Source organism: Sphaerodactylus townsendi, linkage group LG04 (genome assembly GCF_021028975.2).
Source record: "Sphaerodactylus townsendi isolate TG3544 linkage group LG04, MPM_Stown_v2.3, whole genome shotgun sequence".
Taxonomy (NCBI): domain Eukaryota; kingdom Metazoa; phylum Chordata; class Lepidosauria; order Squamata; family Sphaerodactylidae; genus Sphaerodactylus; species Sphaerodactylus townsendi.
Window position 1 is genome coordinate 95,904,846 of NC_059428.1, and position 24,306 is coordinate 95,929,151.

General features: G+C 41.8%; 1 protein-coding gene across 3 annotated transcripts in view; it reads left to right on the forward strand.

The window, feature by feature from the left end:
* TMEM131 (transmembrane protein 131) overlaps window positions 1-24,306 on the forward strand; it is a 110,911-nt gene that overhangs the window by 38,974 nt on the left and 47,631 nt on the right. Inside the window, exons 4-7 of one of the 3 annotated variants that reach the window (XM_048493839.1) lie at window positions 15,251-15,322; window positions 18,513-18,636; window positions 21,697-21,813; window positions 23,988-24,110. In XM_048493839.1, the coding sequence (XP_048349796.1) occupies window positions 15,251-15,322; window positions 18,513-18,636; window positions 21,697-21,813; window positions 23,988-24,110 (436 nt within the window). The remainder of the gene's footprint in view (window positions 1-15,250; window positions 15,323-18,512; window positions 18,637-21,696; window positions 21,814-23,987; window positions 24,111-24,306) is intronic. The other 2 variants (XM_048493840.1, XM_048493841.1) reach the window with 2 other exon arrangements.

Sequence of the window (24,306 nt, forward strand, 5' to 3'; positions counted from 1 at the left end):
GGTGGTTAGGAGCGGGTGGACTCCAGTCTGGAGAAGCCGGTTTGATTCCTCACTCCTCCTCATGAGCAGTGAAGTCTTACCTGGAGAACCAGATTTGTTTTCCCACTCCTACATTCCTACTGAGTGACCTTGGGCTGTCAGCCCCACCTAGCTCAGAAGGTGCCTGTTGTGGGGAAAGGAAGGGAAAGGAGTTTGTAAGTCTCTTTGAGTCTCCTTACAGGTGAGAAAGGGGGTAATAAATCCAAACTCTTTTTCTTCTTCTAACTGTTGTCATCCTACTTCTCCAGGCCCCACCTTCCAGTGAGATAAATTGAAGCACCTACTCAAACCACCATTACTTGCACAATGTGTGTCCCTCCTGTTTATCCCCTGTTTAGTCAGGCAAGTATAATTGACAGAAATGTTCTACAGTTTCTGTTCCTTCAGAAGAAACTGAATCTGAACCACCACCCCCTCCCTAATAAAGTAGAAATTACACCAGTGGTTTGCCCATTTTGTGCATGGCAGATGCATCAAGAGGCACCTTTCAGGTTACTCTCTACCAGGGGTAGGGAACCTGCGGCTCAAGAGCCGCATGCGGCTCTTCTGCCCTTGCACTGTGGCTCCACGAGCCGAGCCAATGGCCCCATCCTTGCTCGCCCTGCAGGCAGCAGGGTGGGCGCACCAACTGCCCACGGTCGGCTGGGCCGCGCCGCGGGCTTCCCCTCTTGCCCGCCTTGTTGGAGCGGGGCGGGCGCTTTCCCGGCAGCCGGCGAGGCCGAGCCGCCAGCTTCATCCTTGCCCGCCCTGCAGATAGCAGGGCGGGTGCATCCATGCGCTTCTCAGAATGAGCGGAGTAAAAGGTAAAAAAACCCCTATATATATAATGTTATCTTTATTTTAAATGTCAAAAATTATTTGCGGCTCCAAGTGTTTTCTTTTCCTGTGGAAAACGGGTCCAAATGGCTCTTTGAGTGTTAAAGGTTCCCTACCCCTGCTCTCTACCCTGACTGTGCAGCCACAGTACTCTTATCCTGAGAATGGAAGGGTTTATGTTGCTTCTTCTGTTCTAAGGAGTCTGACATAAAGTGATCTACCCCAAAAGCAAGCGGAGAAGAATCTTCGGAAATATGCATATCTAACAAGAAGTGAGGAAGAAGTGTGTATGCAAAACAAAACCATTGTTGCAGCATCTGTGGAGTACTTTTATAAATAATTTCCAGGAAGAGGCAAATGGGACATCTCTAAAAGTGGAATTGTCCTATGAAATGGGGAAATGGAATGGATGAGTAATGTGCCCTTTTCCAGGAACTGAGGGAGATGAAACTATAAGGGACGAATCCCCACTAAGAAATTAAGCTGGATACATCCCGGTTCCAAAAGAAACAGAACCTTTTTTATCATGGTTTCTCCCTCCCCACTGCAGCATGTGTCTAATGAAGACCTTGATGTCTATTGCGGTTTTAAACAATGTAACACTCCCCACGAACACGCGATCTGCTCGGCAGATCTGTTCTTCCTCATCCTGATTGGCTGCTGTGTTGGGGCAGGAACTGTTTTAAAAAACTTTTTTTTCACACAGCTACGTCGCTACATAGAATTTTCCCGCCTTCTGATTTGCTATTGTGCTGGAGCGGGAACACTACTCCACCCTGATTGAAAATTCATGTTATTCTTATTGTCCCGTAGCTTCGTATTTAGGTTCCTTTGTAGCCACGTCCAGCGCATACAAAAAAGACTGCACACGTTCTGCGCACAGCCCACTTCGCTCTGATTGGCTGGAAGGCTCGAAGGGCAGGAACAATAACTCATGTCTGTCCCCTGTTTCTCCCCACCAAGCCAGCTTCAGAGTGTGATTGGAAAAAAAGGTGCACTTCAATGCAGGTTCCGAAAAAACGCAGGATAAGGGGGGAAGCGCGTGCCAGAACCGGGATGAATCTGTGTTCAGCACATAAGCAGTGGGGAGTTCTTGCTTAAACCATTTTTTTTCACATGGGTATCACATGATAAATTGACTGGGGAAATGACCAAGGGTGACATATAGAACCACATTGGTTGTAGATGTGTGCTGAATCCAGTTAAGCCAGACTAGAGCCCATATTAAGAATGAGTTTGCAGGCTTATCTTTGTTAATTTTTCATCACCGTTCCTTTCAGCAAAGCTGTTCTAAGTCACATTATACTGGTCCAAAGGAAGATTATGTTGAGATCCTGGTGGTTCACTGTGACCGGCATGTTAAGCACACGGCACATAAAATTGCTCATGGCCACTTTGGCTTAAATACCTCTTTAGATAAAGTAAGCATTGTAGATTTAACTGGGAATCCTGCCTTGTCCTTTGATGGATACTTTTTATGTTTCTGCAACACCAAGATATGGTTAAGATGCCTGGAGAGGTAGGACCTACAGCCTGGGTGTTTGACTCTTGCTGTTCTTTGCTGATTAGAGCTGCGAGTACAGGCAGACTAGCTTGTTGGGTGGCAGGAGTCTCGAATGACATCCTACGAAGAGTACCTACTACATTAAAGAATACTGTGGTAGGACCAGTTGTAAATACATGCAACCTGCAGTTGTAAATACCTGTGATACCTGCAGTCTGTACATATGTACAGACACATGTACAGACTGTCAGACATGTACCCTGGCTTAAAGGATTCTGGGATGAAATGTGTTACCTAGATCTGACTTCTAGCCTGGTTTGGGCTCTGTAGCTTATCTATCTATCCATCCATCCATCCATCCATCCATCCATCCATCCATCCATCCATCCATCCATCCATCCATCCATCCATCCATCCATCCATCCATCCATCCATCCATCCATCCATCCATCCATCCATCCATCCATCCATCCATCCATCCATCTCATCATCACCATCCATCCATCCATCCATCCATCCATCCATCCATCCATCCATCCATCCATCCATCCATCCATCCATCCATCCATCCATCCATCCATCCATCCATCCAATCTGCTTTTATAGGCCGCCTCATCCCCAAAGGGCTCTAGTAGATGACCTTCATTTAGAAGAGTGTTGGTTCTTATCTTAGCAGCTTTTGATATCAGCAGCTATTGTTTGCTTGCTGAGTTACTGTTATTAGAAGATAATATTCTGCAGTGTTTTCACCATCTCTAAAACTTAGGTCTTGAAAGATGATGCCAGCAAGGTACTGATCCTATTTCTAGCCTTTGGCCTGTGGGGGTGCCCCAGCACGTCATCTAGTCTCCCATGCCACTTAACATTTACCATAAGCTGCTGGATAAGGCCATCTGGAGATTTGCAGTGTCATCAGTTTGTGAATAATATCTGATGTGTGTTCTTTTTTTTTGCTACCTATCTAATTTTATGGACGCATTTGATCTACTAAACCAGAATTTAGTATCAGTGATATGTTAATGAAAGAAAATAAATTCAGTCCAGACATGACAGATTAGCTGCTGTTTAGCAAAACAATTGGATCTGTAGTGGTTGTAAAACCTCTGTTCATTTTTCAATATCTTTACCCCATTGCCTGCTCCCTTACCGCCTTTCCACCCACCAGCCAACGTCCTTTTATCTGGTTCCTCACTCCTCCCCCAGCAGCCTCTCCTAAGGAAACTCTGAGCCAGTTACACAGAGGTCGCTGGCTAGCTGGCTGGGACCCAGTTTGTGGTAGGAAACCTTCCAGGACTTGCATGGGGTACCTCTCTTTCCCCTGTATCTCCTTCTCAAACCATTTCCTCTTTCTCTTCTCCTGGTAGCCCTCACATCCTCACTTCCTTCTCTTTCTCAAGCCGATTTTCTCCAGAATCTAGTCTGTAACTGAAACCACTGTGCCACAGTGACCTTTGTGGTTTGGTCCTGGCCACTCCCCCTGCCTTTTTCTTCTGAAACCAAGGCTTGAAGGCTGGCAATAGTTGTGGTTGCCTAGGAATGTCTACTGGGAAATAAGTTTCTTGAAGCTATAGGTGCTCCTTTTATCCTTTGGGGGGATTTTAACCCCCATTTTGTTTTAGGATTTTTTTTATTTTTCATCAAGTGGGGGGGTTGCAGTTTGCAGAAATACCTGCTTTGTCTGTGCTTGGTGCAGTCTCTGGATGCAGGTATCTACAGATGGGGCCACATTAAGAATTAAATACCTTGATTATTATAATGTACTACATAGAGCTTCCCTGAAAATATTCAGAGTAAATGTACAAGGCTATGCCGTTAGGATCTTTTGATCAAACAATCCTCGTTCTGGAAGAAACTGCAGGGGCTTTAAGCCCAGGTCAAAGTTACTGGTTATGATTTTTTGAAGCACTTAACAATCTGGGACCAGAGTTCCTAAAAGACTTACTTATATAAACCTAGCCATTCAATTAAGTCATCAGAAAGGTTTGGATAATTCTCTCCCACTATCAGAGCTTGGGTGGATGGTTACTAGGGTTGCCAATTCCAGGCTGGGGAATTCCTGGACAATTGAGGATAGAGCATTGGGAGAGTAGGATTTGCAGAGGAGATGGTACCTCAGTGAGGTATAATGTCATAGAGTCCACCTTACAAAGCAGCTGTTTTCTCTGGGGGAAATCATGTATGTAGTCTGGATATCAGCTGTAATTCTGGGAGATCTCCTGACTCCACCGGGAAGTTGGCCCACCCCAGTGGTTATACAGGACAGGGTTTTCCAGTGTTGTCACACAAGAACATCTCTTCTTTGTAGGGCCTTCCACACCACATCTGTTTTTCCTCTTTTTGAGTGCTTTAATTGAGGATAGGTGAGGCTAAGATGGAAATTCTTGGTTTTTGGTCGCTGATTCAAAGCAACCTCATTTCAAAGAGCTTTTTAGGGGTAGGCAGAATATTGAGTTGTATTGAGTTGTGATGTTACTAATATTAGTTATTTGGGGGGGGGAGCATTTTCCCCCCTCCAATTTTCAGATTACTATTCATTCTGTTGAACTGTTACTGTCTGGCTAGGTGGTTGTTTTGCTGATTTTATTTATTTATTATTGATTGATTGATTGATTTGATTTGATTTCTAAACCGCCCTCACCGTAGGGGCTCAGGGCGGTGAACAACAGTGATAAAAACAGCTTAAAAACATAACATAAAACTGATTAGCAATAATAAAACCTGGAACTGTACAGCATCAGATGGCGTTTCACCCTCCCCCCTCCCTCCCTTATGCCCACGGGAGGCCAGAAGAAATGGCAGCGATGTATTTAACCAGGCTGGCCAAATGCTTGGCGGAACAGGTCCATCTTCTTACAGGTCCTGCGGAAACTCTGTAAGTCCCGCAGGGCCCTGATCTCCCTTGGAAGCCTGTTCCACCAGGTGGGGGGCAGGGCTGTAAAAGCCCTGGCCCTTGTAGAAGCCAGCCTGATAGCTTTAGGGCCAGGGATTACCAGAAGGTCCTCCTCCAATGAATGGAGGGGCCTAATGGGGCGATATGGGGAGAGGCGGTCTCGTATTAATGCTTCAATGTCTGTCTTAACCATTTTGTGGGCCAAAATAGTATTAAAACCTGGGTTAAAATATCTAAAGTCAAGGTGATGGAGGGTCCTTTTCACATTATGTAGTACAGGGCTGGAGCGAGGGGGAACTGCGCCTGGGGTACGCGTGCACCCTGCCACACCCAGGAATGCTTTCATCCGGTGCGTCACGCATCTCCCCCCCTCCCTTGGTGCTACGCCACTGATGCAGTAGGGACAAGGCAAAGAATACAGAAGAACATATTGGGCTGTTGCTTGGCATGTGATAGTGAGACTTGCACAAATGAAATGGGGCAGTCCATCCTACCAACCCCTTTGTCTGTTTTGTCTTTTCTGTCTCTCCAATTCTTAAATGGTTTCAGGGGCAGGATGAGGCCAGAAGAAAAACAAAAAAGATTTATTTTTTTATAATTTCTCACCATTCCTCTCTTGCTCTCTTAGCTGTCCTTTCCATGCTCTCCTTAGTTGGAATGTTAGCTTCTGTCAACTTTAAGATGACAAGGAGAAAGCTTAGATGGGGAGCTATTCAGTAGTAGTTTTCTCCTAATGAACGAAGATCCCACACGAGTGCTGGAGTTGGGAATATGAGTTTCGGTATTTAATTGCAGGTGTTGTTGATGTCATTCTGGGCATTTTCTCCCATTTTTGCTTCAGAAAGCTATGCTTTCTGGTAATGAACTAGGTAATGCTCAAGACACCTGAAATTCAGTTAACTATATATTTATCCTTGAGATTTAAAAGCTAGTATAGAACTCAGTTAAGAGCTAGATTCACGCTGTTGGGAATATGTTAAATTCTTTGAGTTGATTCTGAGAAGTTCTAAATAGGCTGCTTGATTGCATGCGCAGGGAACCCTCTTGTCCATTAGTCACAATTTTTGCAAGCACACATTTGGACTCAGGTGAAGAAAACAGTTTGAAAGTAATGATTGATAAGCAAGTAAAAAGCAAAGCACTTCATTCCCCCTCTCTTCTGTACTCCAAACTGGTTCCTCTTGAAGCTGATTCCCTAAGAAAGACAGCTGTTGTTCTTTTGTTGCATATCCATGTGTGTCATATGTGGTGATGCTAGTGAGAGCTTTAAAAAAAAGCAATCAAACTCTGTAGATGACTTGTTCCTATTGCTTGATTTATTCTAACCCACTTCTCAAACAGCTTACAATATTGTCTCCACTTTATTTTTACACCAACGGCCCTGTGAGGTAGGTTAGACTGAGTATGTGTAACTATTCCAAAGTCACCCAGTGAGCTTGTAGGTCAAGGAATGGGATTCGAACCTGGATCTCCAGCTCCTAGACTCTTGCACATCTGTCACCAACTACACTGGTTCTTGATGTTCTGTACAGTGAGATATATTGAAGTTGGTGTTAATAACTTCATTCATAGCTTATCTTTCTCATTGAGACTCAACGTGAATGTCCAACCTTCTACTTGCTTTAAAATGTGCCTGAAGCAATGCTCAATCCTCATTAGCTTTATAAGCTGCTTCTTTTTTTACAGCCCAATCACTGAGGCAACAAATTGGCCAGGACATACCGGTACCAAGTTCAGCCTCTGGGCTACACTTGCTGTTCTTGTATTGTTCCAATGTGTTGTGCTGTGCTTGTGAATAATCTCAAACACTAACTGTTTTCCATTGGGGTATTAACTTCACTCAAGTATGTATTTCTTGCTAGAATCCTGTTTCTTAAAAGGCCACTAAGTTCCTTATCTACTCTTGAGCCACCTAGTATTGCAAATCTTTGCTTAGGTACCAAGTAAGTAAAGTTGCAGCATATTACCAACTATCTGAAGACATCTGAATATCTGTATATTCTGCAGACAAATGCTGATTTAATACTTCTTGGAAGCCATTTCATGTTTGCTCCGAATGAATATCCTGGCATGGCTTAAAAGCATACAGGAAGTAACCTTGCTACTACAGGAACAGCAAAACAATTCACATTAGCAATTTTCTACAAGACTGGACTGGGAGAGTAATAGTTTTACCTTGTCAAAGCTCAGTCTCCTGTATACAGTAAATAAAGGAATATTATTTGAATGTATTGTAGAGATACATGTTTGTGTTGGCCCAGTGAGTTTATCATAAATGAGGATTGATGCAACATTGTGCTTCGACATTCCTTCTCAAAAAGTTCTCCTTTTGGCTGAAAGGAGTAGAAGAAGGTTAACCCTTCACCATTTATGTGGAAATGCCATCCTGGTAATTAAGGTGGGAAAATGTTATTTTAAAAGTGCTCAGGTACAAGTGAACAAAGGCACACTCTTATCTACTCAAACATCTCCTAGCCCAGATTTCATGCATTAGAGGAATTGATTCAGAGCCAGTTACTGTCAATCATAACCTTCGCAATCCCATAAAACCTATGAGATAATGGTCTGGGAAAACACTGGCACTGTTGTGTGCCCTCAAGCCAAATGAAATAGGAAGGCAGAGAAGACAGAATTCTTGCCTCACACAGTGGTTCCCAGCCTTTTGGAGAACGAAGACCACTTTTAACATCAAATTGTACATAATCAATTGTACCGTTGGTATCCATGGAGAGAATGCATCATGACAAAAAGTTACTGTGAATTCAGGAACGCCTTTAAATGAATTGTATTTGATTAATCACAACAGCATGTACATGCATTTTAAAAATAGTAATTTGTATGTATGTATGTGAAGCATATCATGTATTATACTGAGTCATTTATTGAGATGGCTGGTGCTGTTTTGCAGCTTTCAGAGTTTGGAAGTCTGGTTGAAACAGTGCAAGTTCCAACCATAGGTCTGGCTCCCCATCAGCTTGCTTCTGTATTTCAGTACAAATAGAGAAAGGGACTCCTTTCCTAAATGTGAATCTCACTGTGACATGCCTCTGGAGATGCCAGCTTGGCTGTGGGCAAAATGTCAGGAGCTAAAACTACCAGACAATGGCCACACAACCCTGAATACCCACCACAGCCAGTTGATTCAGACTGTGAAGGCCTTCAACAATACAGTTAGTGGCTAGTCTGTACTCATGGGAATTTGGTTGGATGCCCAATGAGCTTTCAGTTTGTGACAGTTGGTGGATTCTTATTTATTTTGATTTTAACTGTGCTTTTGAGTGATGAATTGACCCCCAAAGGAGCTCACAGGTATCCGAATTTAATACAAATAATTAATGTGCAATACAAAATGTTTCTTGCGGAGAGAATTCTCAACTGTTCAGGATCCAGGCATGCTAAAAGGATACCTGGCTGCCCTTTCTCATTGTCCTTAGTGATATCTGTTTGGTTGGGAAAGGGCCTCATCTCCAGAATGTGCTGTTGGATCTCTGCAGATGTGTTGAGCTGCAGGCCTTCTCGACAGCTGATAATGTCGTGATTACTATTCTAGGCAGCAAAATAAATGAGAAGTCCAGTGGCACTTTAATGAGTAACAAAATTTATTCCCACATAATTTTTCCTGAGACAGAGCTCACTTCAGATGCATGCACTGCATATAAATTTGGCAATTGTGGTTTATTTCTTAATAGAAGTTGCTAGCAGCATTTTAAAATGTGTTGTGTTTGGGAGAGAAATTTACTTAGGATGAATTCTTTCCAGCTTCGTGTATTGTAAGCCTGGGTTCTAGTACTCTGAAGGGTTTTAATGTGATTCCTGATAAACCTGCTTACTTCTCAGTTAGGCCTTCAGTGACAAATATTGCTTAAGAACAAATGTCAATTGAGACCTACAATGTCTCAATTAACAATGTTTTCATCAAACTGGTATTTTGGAATTAGGTAATAATGGGTGGAGAGGCTCCTGTTTATAAAAGTGAGATGGCAGTTCTTGACCGCTTCTCTCCCACACTTTCTGGGTTGCCCTGTTGTACTGAAAGAGGGATGTCTCTGGAAAGCTCTTGGGCCTTGATGGCTGCTTGATGTAGCTCTGGGCCTTCCAGAGAGGTGAGCGGGGGAAGGAAAGCCAGCTGGTGGGCATACAAGGAAGCCACTTCTTGAACAGTCTTTCCTTGAATGCCACAGCGCTATGGCTGGAATGGTAGTGGACCATAAAACCAATATGCCTCACCTGTGCCTCTAATAAGGAGCCATTCTCTTTGCAAGTAGGCAAGCTGCCCTGACTGGGCTGGGGCACACTTAAGGACCTTTGGCTGAGGCTAGCCTGATGGGGGCTCGGAGCAGGTTAACCCAGTTGAGGATCTTTAGCCATGCCTGGCCAAGCTGGCTGGTGAATGAAGCCCTGGTGACAACCTGACACAGAGTTCAGGGGGCATGGCCTCAATGGAGGTGAGCCGGGGGAAAGCACAGGTGGGAAAGGCAGAAGCTTGCCTGAGATGGCTGAATCTGGAAGCCCCTTGCCATGACTCTGTGGGACCCCAGAGGTCCCCAGCCCATAGGTTGGGAACCACTGACCTATTACACATCTCTGGGTAGGTTATACAATTTCACTTGTTTATATTGCACACTCTAACTCACTTTGCATTAACCGAGTCAAAGAATGCACATGGATTTCACCTATCACTTTTTTCTGTTTTAATCCAAAAAAACTTGGATATTCCTCCCCCATTCAATTAGGTGTTGGAGAAGCATGCCTGATGTACTGTTCAGTCTAAGCAGAATACACCCTTCTTATCCTGCTGGCTTCATTGGATTTAGAAAGACATAACTCTGCTGTGAGTGGCACTGGCAGTTGTGGCCAGTACAGGTGAACCTTCTACACTCACATTCAGAGACAGTTCTTGGAGCAGTGTTCATTTATACTCTTCTGAATTTGATTTCCTACTGGAAATATCTTGGGTTGGGACCATATGAATCAGAACAGACCAGCCTTTGCTATGCCCCCTACCCCAGACCTTAAGGTTTTAGATTCTGAACGGCTTGTGGACAGTCATATTTTTGTTTTTCTCTTTATGAAACTGTAAGTGAGCAAAGATGGACATTTTAAAAATATTCTGTTTTAAATTTTGAATTTAATGTTTCTGTTAGATGCCCTTCAAATGTAATTTGGGTTTAAAATATTTTAGCGCAATACCATCATATTAAAATATACGTTCATAATTTCTCAAATCTGATCTCAGACATTCCGTTAAACTCGTTCAATAAAATACCAGCTTTCTGTGTAAAAGAATGAACAAGGACAAAAATACATAACTTTTGTCAACAGTTATAAATATGACACAATAAGTCATGTGTTGTGTAAATTATTGATTCTGTCAGCTAAACATTCTGACTTGAAAGAGGAGAACCAGAGGAGGGATGGCAGCTCTGGAGGCAGGTAATGGGTTGCAGTTTTCTGTCTCTGCTATCAGAAGGGGCCTTCTTTTTCCAGTTGATCCCTGCCTTAGCACGGAGAGCAGGAATTTTTGAGTATTTTTTTTTTTGCCAGTGCATTTCTGGTTCTTTTTAAAAAATATCTGGCTTCACATTCTCTTCTTTGTTTTCTGTCTTTCTATCCTATTTTCCCTCCAAATCTTCTCTATCTTTGCTCTTTAGTTGTCTGTTCTTTTCTTTTAATTGAACTTTCAAGTTTTCCGTGCCATGGCAAGTTCATCACAGGAAGCTTCCAAAAAGGCCCTGCAGCAGAGGAGTTTGAACAAATCATTCCTAAACCACCAGTCAGAAAGGCTCTGCAGCCAAGGTCACTTCCCAACACTTGTGGCATATCTCCAGGGAGGAAATTCAGACTATGAATCCTTGGACTCCAGATTTGAAGAGAAGACTAGTACAGATCTGGCAGACTTTGGCACTGCATGGAAAGCTGTGATCCAGCCCAGACTGAGGCCAATAAGACAGCACACCAATCCAGGACCTGGCAGGAGCAAATAACACAGTTGTTGTCCTTTTATGTAAGAGGCCCCTGAGCCCAGGAACTGGGAAGATTACTTTTGGTTCCCAAAAAGGTTCAAGGCAGGCTACTCAGCAGTTTGTAGCAACATTAATTACGAAAGATGCCTTGCTAGGGCAGGGGAAAATAAGGAAAGGTGAAATTCTCCAGCCCACTCTTCTCAGGAAAGAAAAAGCCAGACTTTGGAGTTGATGTGAAACCTCTTCATGTGTCTTTAGTGCAGTGGATAAAGCTAAGACGAATAAACTATGTATAAGGTCAGGAGGCTATAGTTCTTGAGCCTAGCTCACTTACATCCATTGGGCCTCTATGGAACTTTCCATTTACTCCAATTAAATTGGCATAGGGTGCAGTATATCATGCAGATTCAAGTTGGTTATAGAAATTCAAAATGCAACCAATTTTGCATGGGTGCTTGGCAGAGATGGTGTAAACCAAGCTAGCATCCGTAGGTCTTCTGCCTTGAGGTTATGTGAAGAGTATGTGTCAAGTGATTCAGGCAGAAGATGTTAGAGGCTGCTTTCCCTCAAGTCCTGGTATGTTTCCAAAGATGGCCTGACATGAAATCTTCAGTCAAACATGATCCAAGGCTAATCAGCAATGTTGATATCAGTTCTTCTGGTGTGTGAAGGAAAACTAGGGCATCTTCACATGAAATGTTTTCTGTAGGGAGCATCATATTTTCTACAGGCCTCAGCTATCATTGAAATACCTTGTTGACTTCTTGTTGAAACCACTGACAAAAATATTTTTTCTGACTATGTTACCGTATGCAAGGAAGTTCTCAGACTGGAACGCATGATTGGGCACTTGAACTTATAGAGAGCATTATGCAACTACTTGTTTGAGAATCCCACTTTAGCAGATTGGATGCTATGTTTGTCTCTTGTTCACATGCCAAAGGAAAGAAGGCTTCTAAGTTTTCTCTAAACAAATGTTAGACTTGATACACATTGCCTATGAAGAGCAAAGCCTTGATATGCCAGAAAGCATCACAACACTTTCGGATGGGAATATATCAACCAGAGCTGCATTTGATAATGGTATGGGATAATTGTAAAGCTGCCAGATGGGTATCTGCACCTACATTTATCAGTTGTAGCATTACTGTAGCGTCTCAGATTTCATGACTTTGAGACACGCAGTCCTGCAATTAAACCATCAATACATGCCTGAATTTTAAAACACCGCCTTTCAGTATCTCGTTCAAAAAGGATGTCTCCATCCAGGTGAGAATGAAACATTGGGATAACAAAGAAGGTTAATTCTGCTTGGAGCATAAAGGGCATCCTTGCCCCAACTCTAATGTTCAGCTGGGAATGAATATCCTCTTAAGGAGCAGCTCTGAATATAGAGCAACATATGAACATCTTTTCTTTTTACATAAGATTTATATGATTTCCCTTTCTTCTCTTAAAATTCTTTATACCTGGTGGCTGTCAATTTTGTGCTTAACTACCTTTGTGAAGATAGATACACCCAAGTTCAATTCCATTTCTGAAATGATAGTAGGTTCCAAACTGCTATGGAAATCTCTGAACAGGAGGAGAGTGCCACCTGGCGGCAGAGAAAACCTATTTCATACTTTCAGAGCTCGCACAGGCAGCCAGCGTGTTCAGTCAATCAAGGCTGTCTTTTATCCTGCCAGCAGAATTAAACTTCATGGTAGTGTTAGATTCCATGTCACTTCACAATACTGTTGTAGCCAGTAGTCACCAACACATTATTCTGGAAAGTTCTGGGTACTAAATCTTCGCTTAGTATTCTTTTTTAAAAAAAATACAGAGCTATAATACTAAGACTACTTACTCGAAGATTAAAAGCCCAATCCAAAGAGGGGGGTGAATGGGTGTGTGGAGTCAGCCCAGGGCTGTGCTGGTGTGTTTACTCAACCTGTTAGCAAAGTGGCACTTACATCAGCAGGCAGGGCAGACTGGAAACCTTGGCAGCACCCAACTTGGAAATGCCCACACAATGAAGAGCCACACCAGCAGCTGGGGACAGGCTAGGGGTGTTCTCGGGATGTCAGCTTCCACTCAGGCTGTTGAGCTGGGAGCACCGACCTAGGACCTTGGATGTAACTGCATCAAGCCCTTTGGAGGGCTTTCCAGGGAGATGGGTTTTTTTCCCCTTTTTTGCTACATCCCTGCACTTTCTGAAAGCTTCTGGAGGCAACACAGCAGCAGCAGCAGCCGTGGAGGCCAGAGCTCTGTGGATTGGGCTGCCTGTTCCCAGAACTTTCTGGAAGAGAATGTATATATATGTCAGAAGATTTATGTATATTTTACACACACGCGCACGCACACACACACAGAGCATTTGTGTAAGTATAATCAAAGAGATAGTTCACATATCAATTTAAGTTTGTTCAGCCAAATAGAAGCTGGAACAAGACTCCACACGTATCAGTGGAGGCACTGTTATGCTCGTTTATACTGTGTTTTTATTCCATACTAGCATCAATGCTATTTTAAAATGAAATAAAATGGGCTCTAGACTGGAGGGGGCAGGGGGAAAGGACAGACAGGAGAGGGTTGTCCTCCCCTTGTTTTCCAAGCCCTGTGCAGTGTGGGAAAAAGGGAAGTGGCAATCCTAGCTGAACCCCGCATGGAGGATTGGGCAGTTTCCCCTCCTCGTTTCCCCAAGTTCTGTGTGGCTTGGGAAACAGGAAAGGGAGGTGGAGGGGACAATCCTTTGTGTTTCCCCACCACCACCACCTCTCCTCCCAAGACCTGCAAGTCTTGAGAAGGGAGGTGGGGGGGTTGGAATGCGAGGGATGCACTTCCAACCAATGGGAGTCCTGCACACCCATTGGCTGGGGGTTCGTTGTTGGACATTCTAAAGCCTTAGCGAATTATGTATAGGGATGCAATTCTGCATTCCTTATAGTCTCTCCATAATCTAGTATTCTTGTATATCCATGATAAAAGTTCATCCTATCTATTATGGATACTCACTGTTTGAGAATGATAACCACAAGGACTACTAGTATAAAGGGATTATGATGTACTCGTCTTTGGAGTACTCACACCTACTCTGTCGTAGAAATTCTTAATAGGTTTTATACCTCAGTATACACTTAGAATTAATTCAGGATGATGGGTACAGTCACAAAATGGCTGCCACAGGAGATGGAGCAAACCACAAATTTCAGGGAGTGCAGTTATATCTAATTCTAATGTATAATATGTCAACATTTCAAGTAGAAACTTTGCTTAACTGGATGCCTTCTTAAATGAACTTATTGTTTAAAAGCATTGTCTTGCTTACAGCTTTCAGTCATGTTGTGAAGACTGGTAGCAGCTTCTGCCAAAGCAATATTTTTTAAAATCTGGGCAACCCATTTCCAGTCAAAAGCCCTAGTACTCAAAAACCACACCTGGCCCTGCCCATTTTCTACAAACATTTTGTAGGTGCCATGAAAGTTGTCAAAGGGTACCATGGGGCCAGAGGCACCATGTTGGGGAACTCTGCCTGAGTTTATTTTAAAATAATCTCCTGAGAACTGTGTCTTCTAATGTGCCATGGTAATTTGACAATCAGTGATAATGTGCTTCATTCTGGAGTGTTTTCTTCAATTCATGTATGATCCTGGCTTGTATGTAGACTTTCCATATCAGTCCAAGAAATTCATGTAGGGCTGGTCTTTATTGCCGTTTTGCTATGTATGCATTACGCTAAAATAAGGGAGAAATAAGTTCAACTGGTTTGTTCAGGGATGGTTATATTCAAGAGGCCTGTTAAAAAATTATAAGTCGGCTGCCTTTGATTGTAAGCCACCTGGGAAAGGACTGTGTTACTTATGTTCTGTTGTAGTCTAGTCTGCTGTTGATAAATATTTAGTACTAGGATAATTTTACTGATAATGTGTACTTGTTGGAAACATTAACTAAAGCTACTTTGTCATTAGCCATATTTCTAGTGCTTGTGGGCTAATCATAGAGGGCATGAATGAAAATGTGCTCTTTACTTTTATTTACACTCATTTCCCCCCCCAGCAGCCTATCAATGTATCGAGGAAATTGCAGACCAATTCGGTTTGAACCGCCAATGCTGGATTTCCATGAACAGTAAGTTGGGCAAGTTCTGACTGCAACTACTGGTACCATGAAATGTCATCTGCACTCACTGATACTCTAGTGCAAAAAGAATGCACAGTTGAAATATAAAAGATTGCACAGTTGCAAAAAATAAAAAGTCTCTTTTACAAAAATCAAAGAGAGGCTTCCAACTAACTGAAAAATAGGGCTTGTGAACTTGGCCATCCGTTAGTTTAGCCCAGACTTCGTAAGTTTAGATAGTTTCACCACCTCCCAGACTTTGTTGTTATTTCCCTTTGTGTATAATGAAAATAAACCATGGATTCACCAGTGTGTTGATAACAACAGTGTGTTGATAATATCACTTACTCAGGCAGCACCCAATAACTGAAATAGTGGTCACGCTGATGCAATGTCACTTATATATATGTTTATAGAAACCAAAACACTGTACTGCTAGGTACATTAGAATGATTAACATTTGCCAGTCAGACCAGTTATAGGTTAGAGAGAGAGCTTAGATTCCTGATACCCTTAATAAATTTAGACTTTCTTCTCTTAACACAGAGCATTTTGGTAAATCTCTCATCTGCCTATTGGTCCTCTAATTTTCTAGTCTTTTCAGCTAGAGTAGTTGATATATGCTTGTTTTTATCTTAGGGTTTTTTTAGTCCTATATATTCTCCTCTTTATTACACAGGAGAAAGACTGAGAATGCTTGTGCAGGTGCAAAACTGACTTTTCCACACAAGTGCAGGACACGTTTCTTTCTCCTACTCCTAGAATTTTGTTATTGTTGCAAAGTGCAAGCATTCTCTGTGTTAAATGCCATCATAAATTGTGCACTAGTTTTGTTTTGGAATATTGTTTGACTAGACTTGGGTTGAAAGCTAGTCTACTTCTCTGTCCCAGGCCACAAGCAACTACTGTGAACCTCTTTGGTCAGGAAAAGCATTAGGTGTTCCATTTAAGGAACTGACACTTCACATGAGCTACCAGATAACAAAATTATTGGGATACAGAAGTTATAAGTAAATAAATAAATTGTTCGCATGTCTTTCACTGTGAGGCACTTGCTCTCTTAATATCGGCTGCCGAATATAATTATTTGGTCAGATTATTGTGAAAATGTTGAGCATGGGTACTTACTAAGAACAAAGAATTGGCTGGCTGGCACTGTAGTTGCAGTTTTTGTGGAAGGTGTAGAAGTCAAAATGTGCAGGACTGTACTTTTTAAATATTAATTTTACCAGCTTTGTGGTTTATTGCTTGCAAGTAGCAGTACCTCAGGCCTGTGCTGGAGGCAAACTGCAGTTGTCTGTGGTCCATCTTAATCCTGCACTATGGCCCTTCCACATGCACGTCTTCCCACAGATTTTCCCAGTGGTCAGATGTCTTTGTCTCTTCAGGTGCATTTCTTCCACACACTACTTCTGATAATCAATGTATTATTTCTGATGGTGGTGGGATGCGCAAGCGCTCTGGTGTTACTGCACAGTCATGTTTGGAAGTGGCAATTCAAAACTATCTCAGCCTCCATTTCTACTATTGAGAACTACCAACCAAAAATAGAAGCTAAAACACCTCCCAGAGAAGGTGTCATTCCCTGAAGGAACAGAAACACATAGCCCATCCCCACACATACAAAAAAAACCCCATATTTTTCCACCAAATTTGATCTGCACAATCATTACTTCGGCAGTCCCTTATTTCCTGCAGCAGTTACCACCCCCAGCTTCAAAACCAATCTCTGGCCTAATGTTACATTAGTAGTTCGATATGCAATTGACAAAGCTAATCCAATTGACCATGGTAGTTTGTATCTCTACTTCAATATTATATCGCTACTTCAGCAGAGGTGGGATCCAGCAGGTTCTCACAGGTTCCTGAGAGTAGGTTACTAATTATTTGTTTGTGCCGAGAGGGGGTTACTAATTGGTGATTTTGCCACGCAGATTTTTTGCCTTAAGCACGCCTCTCCTTCCTGAAAGGTAGCAGCTCGCAGAACTTTAAGCGAAGCCCAGTTAATCGGGCGCAGTGCGTGGCAGCATGCGCCTGCGTGCATTCGTTTCCTTTGCCACAGCCCCACTCAGGAATGCCCCGCCCCCAGAATGCCCCACCCCCGGAATGCCCGGCCACGCCCCCATCATGCCCCACCCAGCCCCATTGGTGCTACACCACAGTTTGAATCCCACCACCATGGGAACCTGTTACTAAAATTTTTGGATCCCACCACTATACTTCAGCATGACAAAGAAAATGGCTGAAGGGGAGGTTGGGCAGCTTCACGGGGGCATGGTTAAGGCCCATGTGTTTGGTGGAGTGGAGAAATAAATACCATTTCAACATGATCACATGCTCAAGGGAAGCTGATTTGGAAAGCTGATTTTTGCAGAAAGCATCACAGTAACTTGGAAAACAATGAGGATAAAATGGAGGGAAAACATGTGACAGCGAGATATGTTGAAAACAACTCTGGGAAAAAGGCCTTTATGTTTCCCACTCAGAAAGTAGTGTTCTTCTGGCCTGTAACTGCTTATAACCTGAAAACAGACTGCCATGAGGCCAGTTGTCGTTGTGCTGCATATTCCCAGAGAATGAACAACATGATAGTGCTGCAGACAGTGACGTAGGTATAGATTTTTTTATGGGATGGGTTCGGTGACTGAGGGCTTTCTGGCTGTCCCATTCCATGCACTGGTTCAAACAAGCCGGACATGTAATGGGAGGAGTTTGAACCCGAGAAAGCCCCCCTTAACCTACGTCCCTGGCTGCAGAGGCTGCATATAACTTGTTTCCAACCTTACTCCCAGTACAGAAGAAGAGATTACTATTTAGTTGAGTTTTTGGCCAACTCCGTTGAGCAAGTTTTATTAAACACAGGGCAAAAAATGTTATATTTGGATGCTAAGCTGTGCAACAAGCAATGCCCTAGTGTAGCCCTACCAGATTGTTAAAACATTGTGAGCAACACATATCCAAGTTCTGCTTGTTGCTGCTTTCCCAGTACAACACAAATACGTATAGAATATTTTAAAAACACAGTTCTTGTCACAGTGCTTTTCCCAAGGGGAGGACATAAATAGCATTTCAGTAATATTTACTTATTGGCATACTGAACTGTCTTCATCCTGTTTTCCATAACCATGCAAACATATGGTGGTAGAAAATTGACAAAACATTGTAAACACTTCTCCCCCCGCTCTTTCTTTTTAAACAGGCCAGTTGGGATGCCAAAAATGGAAAAAGTTTACTTGCATAATCCCAGTTCAGAAGAAACTATTACATTAGTATCGATATCTGCAACAACCTCACATTTTCATGCATCTTTTTTTCAGAACAGGGTGAGTCAACTCTTTCTTTTGAAGCTGATTTTATTATGTAAGTTTGTTTAACTCCATCTCAATGACTTAAATAGCTTCCTTGAAAATTGAAAGCCGAGCCAAAATTGTGCTAGAGATGTAATTCAACATGGAGGAGTTGTATGAAAAGTAAATGCCAAGGGGCATTACTGTGACTTTCAAGATTTCAGCCCCTTTTCATCCTGCTCAAAAAGTTACCTTAGGTATTGAGTAATTACAACTTAAATGCTGGTTTACTTTACCCTGGAGGTATAGATTAATTTATGTTTGTAAATACATTCCATTCTAACTTGGATTGCACTTTGAATTTTATGAAGCAAAGTAGGTCCCATCTGGCTTGAAGAATATTTTTGTAGATTCAGATAGCATACACCAAATTAAGTCTAAGTGTTTGGTGCCACTGAATATTGATAGAGGTATTATATGGAGTACATATAATCAGGCTTCTAGAGACACAATTCAAATTCACACTCATGCTTAGAAAATTCTTCTAAACTAATCTAGATTTTATGAATCTTGACTGGAGGCCTTGTCCTCAGTAAGAAGTGGCAACTGCATTTTATTTTTTATTTATTTAAAATGTATAAAATACATAAAAAAATTAAAACATACACAATCTGTGAAATAACCAGTTTGGGAATGAATAGATTCAAATTCTTACTCTGCTTTGAACCTCATTTTGGGGGAGGGGTCTTGGCCCAGTCACTCACCATCTTCCTAACTTACCTCACACATTTGTTGTGAGGATAAAATGGTGGTGGGTAGAATGCGTGCCACCCTGTCCACTTTAGAATGTGGGATAAAAGTGTACCTGTTCTTGTTAGTTAATTCATGGCAGTAGTATCGTCCAGTACCCTCAGAAAAAAAACTAACCAAAATAGTTACATTTACTTAAAGAATAACTGGGTTGATATCAGGTGATTGTCTTGAGAAAGGCTTGCTCCATGGTTAAAATTTGACCCCTTGAATTGTGCCTAGAAATATACTGGCATCTGTTTCACGCTAAACTCTGCTTTTTTTCTGGATTCATCTTCAGTGTATTAACCTGTGTAAACATAATTTTATATTTTTAAAGAGCTGTGTTTTTAAAGAGCTGCTGGAGAAGTACTTTAAACACAGTTTTTGTAGCGTGCTGCTTGAAAAGGCCACAAGTCAGACTCCCTCTTGAAATCAGCCTACTAAAGCAAATAAATAGCAACAAAAAGTGTTTTCAATTCATCATTTGTCTCTGCACAACTGATGTTAAGTGAACACTGGGACTGTCATCACTCTCACTTTTGTTTTGTTGTTCTAAAAGCACAGTATTGCTTGGAAGAACCTAAAGACCCGAGTGATAATATCTTTGGACAGGGGAAGGAGTCTGGAGAGATTTACTGGTTTGTGCTGCTGCAGGTTCAAATGAGAAAGCTACGTGACCACATATAATCCCTGAGGCAGTTAATGCTTTTGAAATAGTATTTACTGTGAGACATTTCTATTGTGTCTTGTGGCTAGAAACTTTGCAAATAAAAATGGTGCTGATCTGGCATAGCAGGTGGATGGTGTATTAAGAACTTTCCGCCCAAGATGTTTTATATTTTATTTGGTTAAGGAAAAGTTATTAATTCTTCTGCTTCTATTCCGTGTTCAGAATAAAGATGACAGGAGATTTGTGAATTCATCTGCCATTTCCTGGAACATCTTTGTTCTAGAATTCTCCCCTTGGGTCCTAGTGCTTTGGGATCTAGGTAGCCAGTAGGGTCCAAGCGGAGAATTCTAGAGCAAAAACATTCCAGGAAATGGCAGATGAATTCACAAATCTCCTGTCATCTTTATCCTGAACAGAATATGAAGTACAGATCTGAATACACACTTTCATGTTGGGGGTGATAAATCTAGAAGAGTGATGGTGATCAGATTTCTTAGAATAGTTCTTGAATATGGACAGGAGAACAGATTAGGCAGAATTGCAAGCTTTTTAAAATCTTGCAATTTTCTTAATTTTCAAATACAAGAAAACAATACTTCCCAGCTTTGTCTGCCACCACTTCGACTAATGTTCAGGTTTTTAATGCTAGCTTTTGTTGACATTTTGGTCTAGATTCTTGAAGCAAGTGCTTCAAATACAGCTAACTCTTCAGCATGTTGCTTTATTTCCGTGGGGTATTCATAGAGACCCTTTTGCTTCCACTCAGGCCTTTTCTGCATTGGCCAAAATCACAATTTTGACCTGGTAAAACACTGTTTTGGGGGGGAGCCTTCACACAGATGGCTCTGCCAAAGCGATGCAGCATCACCCTCCCCCCCCCCGGCAGCATTTTTTTAACCTCGGCCCTGCTTAGGTTTTAGGAAAATGTCGGGTTTTACTCCGGTGCCTGGTGCTAAACGGCACTGCAGTCGGCATATTTCCCGCGCCGCTCTTGGACACTTCCTGCCACCTTCTGACACCAGAGGCATCACTCTGGCCATTGGGGCGTGTCCCCTGACCACCACAAAGCGATGGAAGGCAGCAGGAGGTAGGAGGCATCCAGGAGCGACACAGAAGACTGTGCCACCAGCTGCAAGCCAGCTGGGCTGTGCAAATGGCCGGGGGGGGGGGGCATTGTCACGAACTATGCCAATGCACCCCCTTTCAGCTGGCTGTGCAGAAATGTGTTTATTCAGAAGTGTTTGCTTTATTGTTCACTTAATGTACAGGTAGCCCAATATTGGGGGGCAAGTGGCTCTTGAAGCTGACATAAATAGCACTTACGCTTGTGGGGTGGGCAAACAGGGAGGCAGGCATGGCCCTTGCAGAGCTGTTCTGCGCTTGAGTTGGTGAAACCAAATGGGCGCCAAAATTCTGTTTTGGGGTATGGGGCTTTTGAGTCAGCTAGGGCTTTCCTTATCTTCACTGCCTCCCTACCTGGAAGCCTTCTGGAGGCCTCCGTGCATGAAAGCCCTCTGGACAGCTGCCATGCCACCGTCCCCAGCTCCAGAGTCCACTGGATTGGACTGTATGCCTCCTCCTCAATTGAACAGCACATCGTGATAAGCTTTGCGCTTTTGTTGCTTGCTTTTCAGAAAATTCTCCCAGGAGGAAACACATCGTTTGATGTAGTTTTTCTTGCAAGAATGGTGGGAAATGTAGAAAACACTTTATTTATTAACACATCTAATCATGGGGTATTTACTTACCAGGTAAGAAAAAAATGCAATTTAATTCTTCTTAAACGATTGAAAGCAGAAGGGGAAAACCTATTGTTTATGCCCTGCGTACACCAACTTGTAACCGATTCAGATTTCAGCGTTGTCTGTGAAGATGAAGCTTTTCATTGAATGGGCATTATTTCATGATAAACTTAGGTCCTGTTGGTTATTCTTGCATTCTTGGGTGGAGATTACTCATGAGGTAAAATGGCATTCAGACTGGAGCTCACTTATAGGAAACTGTAAGACTCCAAGAATATGGGCCATTATACTGTTTATTGATTTATTAAAATAATTATAGACTACCCCTTTTGATTGAAAAGCCGCCTCAAGGTTGCTAATAAATAAATAAAATGTTTAATGTCCACAATTAGAAAACTTTAAAAAAGTCAGCAGAGATCCAACATAAATAATAAATGAAAAAAAAGTAACCGTATAAATGGAACAAAAAGCAGGACAGCCAGTAGAACTATGAGTAGCTATTCGTATTAGCCGAGGGCCTTTGAGTTTCTCTTTGAAAAGCATAACTTTAACTTAGTGATGAAATGTTGTTAAATGTTGGCCATGCTGACAGAGGCTGATGGGAATTGTAGTTCCTGAACATCTGGAGAGCCGCAGGTTCCCTACCCCTGGGCTAGATGGATCTTCACATGGAAAGGGAAGGTCAGTTGTCTTCGCGCCACTGCTGAGGAGGCTGTATCCTTTTGTGGCCACCTTCCAAATCTGAAATGCTGTGAGGGGTTGACGAAGAGTATCCAAAGCTAATCTCAGTATATGATCCACGTCTGAAACGACTGTCCATTGGACAATATAATGCACAAAGGTTTTCAGTATTTTGTACACACTGTTCCGAGAGGTACAAATGAAAATCCAAAGGTCCAACAGCCCAATGCTAGCAGTACAATCCTAAGAACACATTATTGGTAGTAAGTCCCGTCAAATAGGATTCTCAGTACGACTGCTTAGAGTACACTGCAAACATCCAGCTTCTAAACATCTGGAAGAGTTTAATCACATCCCACTATCAACTGATTGACTGAGGAGGAGTGGTTGAATAAAATTTGGGAATTTGTGGACTTAGTTACTAACTAAAATGCTGAAAGAATCAATGTTAGAAAAATATGAGAGAATATGGTTTCCCTGGTAAGAATGTATGAAAGAGCAATTTGGCTCAGATTTACTCTCAGCTGGGTTTAAGTTTTAGAATGGCAGGAATATTGATTCTAGAACATATTGCATTAGTTCAGCTTCCTTTTGGTTCCTTCCAGTATTTTTGATTTTGAGTGTGTATAGTAGATTCCGCGCAGCATATTTGTAACAAGTGGCAATCATTATAAATTAATTTGTTTTCCATTTATAAAAGGGGAAAACAAGTTCATTTCTAACAATTACAACTCGTTATAAATATGCTGTGCAGAATCCGTGTGTGTGTGTGTGTGTGTGTGTGTGTGTGTGTGTGTGTGTGTGTGTGTGTGTGTGTGTGTGTGTTGTAATTACAATAGTAGCTGGAATATAAGAGTTATTTCTTGGATGGATGTAAAGATGGAGGTCGGAATTGTTTCTTTTTCTTTTGCACTGTTATATGCATTTCTATTGAGAATTAAAATTTGGACATAAAAATCATAATGATATAATTTTTATTATTAGTTTTTTATTATTAGTTTTAATGTGTTTAATTTATGACTAGTAGAAACAGTAGTTGATGTACTGCAATTAATAAAGAGGAATTTCAAGTAGAATATAAAAATAAATAAAATATGAGGTGGGAGAGGGACATCTAAATTGTAAAGTAGGTTTTTCCCCACAAGGGTAATATCTAATAATTAAATCCAAAGCACTGTTAAATAAATGAACTAATGTTTTGCATAATCATAATAGATTGTATCCCATGGTATCAGTGTAATTAGGGAACAGAAGATGTCAAAGTTTAAAACAGGTAATTATTTTTAGAAGTTCTAAATCTGGATGCAAGAAAGAAATGGTGCCTGAGAGATGCTGCAGTTGTCACTGGTACCAGAGATGCAAGTCAGCAGAAATTTGGCATGCATTGCTTGTATGTCAGGCAATTTAGATGTTAAAATAAAGCTTTTTAAAATAAACTTATCATGGGGAAGGAGATGAAAACTCATATTGCAACACTGATATTTTGTTTCCTTTATTACCAGGTGTTTGGTGTTGGAGTACCAAATCCTTACAGACTGCGTCCTTTTATAGGGGCAAAAGTTCCTGTAAATAGCAGTTTTTCTCCTTTAATAAATATCCACAATCCCCATAGTGAGCCCTTGCAGGTGAGCCTAATGTAGCACTTTCATATCTATAATTTCTTGTTCAAGTATAAATGTTGTTTTTGAACTTGATAAAAAAAAGTGTTCCAGATATTCCTTGGACATTCACTTTCATGTGTTTCAAATAAATTGAAGGTACTGTTCTAAATTCAAAGTAGAAGCTAAAACATTTGCTTTATTCAAAAGCTGCATTTGGTTA